At 54.2% G+C, this 7,504-nt stretch overlaps 1 protein-coding gene across 1 annotated transcript; it reads right to left on the bottom strand.

Moving 5' to 3' along the window:
- Window positions 1–272: 272 nt before the first annotated feature.
- Window positions 273–5,177, bottom strand: LOC311513971 (maestro heat-like repeat family member 5; the record flags this gene model as incomplete). The annotated part of the gene is made up of 7 exons (XM_084616186.1): window positions 273–293; window positions 1,551–1,704; window positions 2,558–2,590; window positions 3,070–3,172; window positions 3,561–3,683; window positions 4,197–4,352; window positions 5,079–5,177. 6 exons carry the CDS (start codon window positions 5,175–5,177, stop codon window positions 1,592–1,594), a joined length of 627 nt encoding a protein of 208 aa, XP_084472312.1. The 3' UTR covers window positions 273–293; window positions 1,551–1,591.
- Window positions 5,178–7,504: the final 2,327 nt, after the last annotated feature.

The raw sequence follows: 7,504 nt of genomic DNA, 5'->3' as shown, positions 1-7,504 counted from the left end.
TGCAGTCAGGGGCTTGAGCTGCTTCTGGACTGGAGCCTACAGTGTGCATCCTCCATTTTCAGCGGTCTGAGCTGCTCGCTTACACACTGGTGCTCCAGTTGGAGCATGTCCGGCAGGGCTGGGGGGGGCTTGGCTTTCTCCACCTAGACTATGGGGTTCTGTGTGTCTGGTTCAGCCCGGCACATGCTGCTCGGCCTCTTCTTTCTCCTCCTTCCCATGCAAAGCTGCTTTGCCATCTCACAAGTGATGGGATCAGTGGTGGGCTCAGTTGGCTCCTGTTGGCCTCTCGATGTCTGGAAGAGGGAGAAAGGGCAGGAACCCAAATGAGAAGAACAAAACCTTCAAGCAGGGTAGTTTTCCACAGCACAACCCCACCCCACTTTGCTGATGCTCATTGGCAACTTCCCTGAGAGCTGGCATTTCTTAAAGAGAGCACCCAACCCCCTGCAACCTCTGCTACCCTGTGGGCTGGCAATGGTAAAAGGGAGTCTGGGAGAATTTCTCCTCTCTCCACCTGGCTCTGATGAGTGAGGGAACCACATGAGAGAAGCTGTGTGAATGTAGGGCTCTGTGCAGTGGGATGAGATGTCCTCCATGGTGCCCAAAGGTGGGGTTGTCCTGCCTTTGCAGTGACTTCCTTCTAGTGAGAGAGATTTCAGAGATCAGCTCCGGGGTTCTGCCCTGTACCAGTGTGTGGGAATGGGGCAGAAGTGGGGCAATGGTGCACTCAGGAAAGGAGTAGGGCTAAGGGGGGCCCAGGCTGCAGCCACTAAACCCCTGCGTGCTGCGTTGCGGCCGGGCCGGCTCTGCCTGGCTGGGGTGGGGGTGAGGAGGCTCCGCACACTGCCGTTCCTCATCCCCGCCAAACACGTCACCATGACGAGCACCACACCGGGAACCTCTGTCCCGGGGGCTGATCTTGCCTGTAGGCTCTGCCTCCCCGCAGCTCCCATTGGCCGGGGATCGTTAATCCGGCCCTTGCCCTATTCCCCAGCCTGTTCCAATCCTGCTCTTGACTCCTGACTCCGGCTCCAACCCTTGGCTCCCCTCGGCTCGGCCTCCATCACTCTGAGCATGAGGCCCCAGAGCCACTGCTCCAACCACTGGGCCCAACCAGCCGTGCTTTGGCCTCTGACACCAGCGATATGGAGGAGTCGTTCACCTCACTGCTTTCCATGTGTATGGCCCTGCCTTGGTCAGCGCTGGTTTTCATCTGCCATGGTGCTGCCCAGTGACATGGCTTTCTTAGATCCCTTTGAGCTTCTTCCAAGTCTTCTCTAGGCCCGACTAATCGACATAATTTTGGGTCATCTGCTGATATCCACCTCGTTGTTCAGCCCCGGTTCCAAACATAAGGACATAAGAAAGGCCACAACAAAGGTCCATCTAGCCCAGTATCCTCTCTTCCGACAGTGGCCAATGCCAGGTGCCCCAGAGGGAATGAAGGGACAGGCAATCATCTAGGGATCAGAACCCTGTCCCCCATTCCCAGCTTCTGGCAAACAGAGGCCAGGGACACCAAAAAGTTGAGAAGCATCTGTTGTATTTACCATAGCAGGACAAAGAGCTCGTCTGTGTCGGTCCCGGTTCCCTAGTCAAATGCAGAACCCGACACGAGATTTCCAAGCTTCTGCAACCATTTATAATATCTGTTGAGGATGTACCATGTGGTCCTGTCTGATTTCAAAGGCACTTTGTGAAAAGCTGAAACCAAGAGGAAATGGGTTGAAAACCCCGTGATGCTGATGTGACTGGTACCTAGGAAACCTCCACTTCCGATGGCCATTGCCCCCTGCTATTAGCTCCCCAAGAGTCTAAGGGCACAAGAACAACAACTCCGCTCCTCCCAAAATAGCCCTGGACAGAGAGGAGACCCCATTCTTGCCTAACTTCCCCCTCTGCTGGCAGACACTCCTCCACACACCCGTACACACAGAGGGTTGGGGGCACTTGTTCTTTGGATGGAACAGGAAAGTGACAGCGGCAGCCACATTAAACCATCCAACATTTAGGCCGAGATCCACAAAGGGATTTAGGCTCCTAACGTCTCCTGAAATCCTTTGTGGCCCTGTGCCTTCATTCCTGAAGAGCTCACAGGAAAAAGTGTTACCCATGTGCCCTCATGGGATTTCCTAGGAGCTGTTAACCAATCTTGGAGTGAAGGTCCCTGGCCTGCAATCACTCCATTCCAGGGAGGGCAGGTGATGAATCTTTCCCTACAGAGGGGAATCGTCGTCATCATCATCATCATCATCATCATCCTTAATACCAACAGCCCTTTTCAATTCGGTCAGGCCTTCCTTTCGAGACTTTCTGACCTTGATGAAGACAGTCTCCCCACACAGCTCTAAGGCTATGTCTACACTAGGAGCTCGGGATGGAATTCCCCTGCTCCCATGCACAGATTGTGGGACCACGATGAAAGCTCACGTGACCATCCTTCTTCCTTCAACGCTGTCCTTAGACTGAGAGGGACACATTCAAAGCTGTGTTCAGGCCCTGTGCTGCACCCCTGTGCTTCCCACAGAGGCCCAAACACGCAGAGGTATTTCCTTACCTTCATACAGGCGGGAGATGCCATCTTCATTCACTGTTTCAGACAACAAATCACAGTAATGGTGGATAGTATTTCCTAGACAAACAATGAATACAATGGCTCTCATGGCTTTTCAGATCCTTTCCTGAAAACTGCTCATGATGCAGCCATTCTCCCAAGACACCTTTGGGAAATTCCAGACATTCCTTACATCTGTTCACAAAGCATATTCCAGAAAGCATCAGATGCCCAGAAGTTACTGAGAGGCTGATTTCCAAAGGAGACTGAATTCACATCCTGCTGGTTTCCCCTAGGCGCAGCCAAAGAATTGTTGTGGGCGGGGGAAGTTGGTGCAGTCGATTCAGCTAAGTTGCTCCCTTCATCTTGGAATACATGTTAATTCACACACACACACACTCACACACACACCCCGTTTTAGGATTCTGGTGCTGTTGGAGGGAACAGAGCAGCCGTCCAGAAAAGGGCTCTGAAGGAAGCATTGAGAAAAGATCAAGTGGATTTGCTCTGCTTACCAATGAATCGGGCTGCTGAATGTCTTATTGTTGTCTGTGAGCTTTCCAGGTACTGTAAGGCCTGGAACAGGAATTTGGGGATGTGGCTCTCGTTGTTCTGCATCTAGGAAGAAAGAAGGAAGAAATGCACAATATACAAATGACATGTTCTTCCCACAGTGAATAGTCCAGGAAAGCCAAAGCATATAGCCAGGCCATGGCAACCGCCAATATGAACCCATACACCAGAGCAGCACCCCTCTGAAGTTCCTATTGTGTTCTCCAGAACCTCAGCTTTCATTTGAAAAGACAAAAGTTTGAAGGTCGGAGAATTGTGGAGAAAAATGTCAACAATGTGAACAGATTGTAAGTCCTGCCGAAATGAGCCAGCAGAGAGCCTGGAACGGAGTCCTGCAGCCGGACCGAAGCGGATGGGTACTCAGGGTGCGGAGTTAGAAAGGTCTTCCTCAAGTCCCCATTCACCACTCTCAAGGCACAAGGAATTCACCTACCAAGCAGATCCAGACACACTTCAAGAGCTGTGAGGAGCCATCCCAGGCCAAGCTGCGGGAGAGGGTCTTCAAATGAGCCCACCTGAGGAACACTGCGCAGCGGAAGAGCATCAGTTTACATGACTGCAAGAGAAGAGGAGACCAAGAGGGTTCTCCCTGAGAGAGGGATAGTCTGGGGGACATGGAACCTTCCCCGTCCCTTGTTCTCCTGCTTTTCCTGCCAGTGGAGATTCCTGTCATTTGTTCTCCACAGGAGTGTGCTGAGGAGAGGAAAGGGAGAGTTGGCTGGAGAGAGCCAGAGCCGTCCTGACCTTTGGATGGTTTGGGGTGGTTGCCCAGGGCCCCGTGCTTTGGGGGGCCCTGCACTTCAGGGGGACGCAGGCCCTGGGCCGTGCCGGGGCCAGCAGCAGTACTCCTGGCCCCGCTACGCTATGCCCCACCTCTTTCCCAGAAGAAGGCTTTTCTTCCCGATTGTGCTGTGTGCTGTGAGGATGGATGAGGCACTTGGCTCCAGCATGGAGTGAAGCAGGGAGGAGAAGACTCTGCTTGGGCAAGGGGCTCTGGCGATGACTGGAGTGGGGGCCCCAGGAGATACTGGCTCTTTCCTCTTCAGGCAATAATGACCGTGGCACTTACCAGTTTCACACTCTCCTCCTGGTCTTCAAGATGCAGCAGCAGGGGGAGCAAGCAGTGGATGATTTCCTGCTGCACGAAGGGTTTGTCGGGGTCCTGCACCCTGCTCACCACGTTGCCAAGCAGTACAATGGCAGCTGAGCGCACACTGCCCTTCTCCTGGCAATGACACACAGGGGGTGGGGACCCCCGGTTAAAGCCAGGCAGCATCAGAGCAGAACGCCACTGAGTGGTGATGCGCACGCTGCTCCGGTTCCCCTGTGTGAACTACCTGGGCTGGTGGGACCAGGGAGGCCACCAGGCCAGCGCCATCGACATCTTGTGCAGGCCTGAGACCCTGTGCGGGACAGTGCAGCCCAGGGTGTCCCAGAGGCAGTTTCTGTCTGGAGAGCACAGAATCCTAGAACCCGAGAAGATGAGGGGAGAGGGCAGGCAGGCTGCTGGAGACTGGTGTGGGGAAGGGGAGAAGCAGCTGCTGGAGCCTGGCAGGGACTGGCTGCTCCAAAAGACAGCATTTCTTTTGCTCTTGGGTGTCCCTGAGAGCCGGGCCATTCCTGACCCACCTCTTTCCTGCTGAGAATCTCCACCTCTTTGGGGGCCTGTGTTCTCCAGACAGCTGGTCATCTGCCCAGTGCCAGGCCCCCTCTCCCCCAGGCCAGGCTGCAGCAGGGGCTGGGAGCATGGCACTGAGGCTGAGCTTTGGAGAGAAGAGCTCTGACAGGGAGGTGGCTCAGCAGGAGATTCCCCACCCATGGCGGGGGCACTCCTTGGAGGTTCCATGGCAGGCCTTAGGGGAGGGAGGAAGGGGATGGGGAGAGAGAGACAAGGGCATCACAGACAGCTTTAGCGGGGGATTGGGCTTCTTCTGGGGGTTCCAAGCCTTACGTCATCAATGAAGGGGCAAAGGCTGACAGCAATGTCCTGGGAGATGGAGCCAAGCCCTTCCCTGTTGAGGAGGTAGATGATGTCTGCAGCTTTATGCATGGCCTCCATGAGATGCCTTCCATCCCTGCCACAAAACATGGCCAGGATTGCTGGCAGCTGGGCCCGTAAGAATTGCACCTGCCGGAATGAAGAAGGCAGCTCATTACTATGCCAGGTGACAACCTGGAGCACATGATGAACCACTGCCATCGATGATAAACCACGGAGGGCACAGCCCCCCAACGGGGCAGAAAGTCATTCTCCTGTCACTCTGTGCCAGTTGCTCACTGTCACCTTTGTCTTTGCTCACCCCGCCTCCCCCATTGTATCCCATCTGGAATCAGGGCTCAGCTCACGGCAGCAGGGAGCATGGCATGCCTTGATTTCTTCCGAAAGCACCTCCACCATTTGAGGGCTGTGTTTTAAACAAGAAGGCTTGTGTGTGGCTCTGCCTCTCATTTCTGAGCTATTTGATGGACATTGGCTTCCTGGGTCCCCTAGGCAATCCCCGGCTCTCACCTTTTCTGGCTGGAACACAATACTGCCAAGGCCTCGCAGACTGAGCCTCCGTATGATGGAATTTGCATCTTTGGTCCAGTCCATCAGCTGTGCCTGGAGGGATGATCTTGTCAGGATAGTGTCAATGGAAGGACTCTGGAGAAACTGGCAAGAGCCAAATGAAGATCGGGTTGAAGAGCAGAGGTCTTATTGTGGGGTCTGTTCCCTGGACAGTCGTCTTTACCAAAGGGCCACTTCCTCCGATGCAAAGTCTCTGGTGAGGAGGGAGCCAATTGCTGCTGTTTCAGTTGGTTCCTTCCCCAAATTTAGACTAATGCACAAGTCACAAATAAGCCCCCAGGGAAAGGGGAATCTCCAGACCTCATTGAGTGCCATGGAGAGAGCCATGGGGCAGAAGAAATGCAGAACCCCAGGAAAAGGTGAGGAGAGAAGCATGGCCTTGGGGCACTGGAGAAACATGGCTTCTTGTCCCATAACCCCATCTAGGCACATCCAGCCAGGAGCAATCTCACCCTGTCTCTCCCTCCTGCCCTTTGCCATGCCCCGCATCCATCCATGTGCGGAGAGGAGCTAGCTGGCGGTAGGGCTGCTAAGCTGCTGACAATGTAGCCTAGAGCTTCCTGTCCTGAGCTGCTCTCCAGAAAGCCCGCTTCTGCCTGTCAACTCATGAATCTCACCTCAGTGCAGAAAGCCAGGGCGATAGTTCTCTGCTCCTCCTCCTTCCCACTCTGGATGATGGTGATTGCCTCTCTGAAAACTGCAGGGAGCTGAGGGTTCTCAAACTCGATCATGGCTCTGGAACATGGAACAGAAAGTCCCTTTTGATTCTCAAGGGGGAGAGAGCGTTCAGCTCCAGTTGCTGGGCTGAGCTGGCAGCCTGGAACTGAGGACTATTTCACACGGAAATCCCATTCCCAAGAGAGACCCAAAGAAGAGGAAACCTTGAGCTCCTACCTTGCAATCAGGCCAACCCCCTGCGAGTAGTGATATCGGGAGGCTATCATGTCCCAACCCCGATGAAACTGGATGCTGGCAAATTCCTTCCAGTAGCCGGGCATGGAGAAAAGCGTCTTCACAGCCTCCACTGAGGTGCTAAAGACACAAACAAACAAACAAACAGAGTGTCAAGCAATGAGATCAGCCCCAAGCATGGCAAATCTGCACAAGTCCTGAGACACCCAGCATGCTCAGCAGTAGCTAGCCTCCCCAAGGATCGATCCAGTGTGATACCCTGTCTACACTGCAGTTTCACTGACTTTGGAACCAGTTAGGGACACTGTAGCTTCTTCAGATGGTTGGTGTCATCACTCACAATGGTTGAATACTTGATTCTTTACTGTGACAGGTAACAGGACTCAAGCGGGCATGTGGGTCCAGATCCTTTGTTGGTGGAATCGAACAAAGCTCCATCAGTTTACGCCACCTGAGGTGTCTTCTGGCGCTCTCTCTTTCCCGTGCAGATGGAAGCCCCTAACTGTGCCCACAGAACCAGATGAACTGGTCCCTCTTCCTCCTGTCTGCCTGTGAGGCTGACGTCCTGCGGTGCCTGTCCCCATGTGCTGCCGGTGTGGCTCTGTCCGCGTTCGGGGAGAGAGGCCCACGGATTTGCTCAGCAGGCACTGATGAACGCACTGATCCTTTGGCGGGTGGCAGACGTGGATGGATGCACAAACATGGCTGCTGCCTGAGTGTGTAGGGAAAGCAGCTGGCCTGTGGACGGCGTCAGATGAGCGAGTGTGACTCACAAGAATGCACGGCTCTCAACCCTTTTCCCTCAAGAGAGACCTGCTCCCATCTGAGCCTGGGCTAATGACAGCACCCGAACAACTGATGGCCGTGAACAGCCCCCATGTGTTTAGCCCAACAAA

Source organism: Lepidochelys olivacea (assembly GCF_965140295.1).
Source record: "Lepidochelys olivacea isolate rLepOli2 genome assembly, chromosome: 28".
NCBI classification, from domain to species: Eukaryota; Metazoa; Chordata; order Testudines; family Cheloniidae; genus Lepidochelys; species Lepidochelys olivacea.
This window is presented reverse-complemented; position numbering and strand designations above follow the sequence as displayed.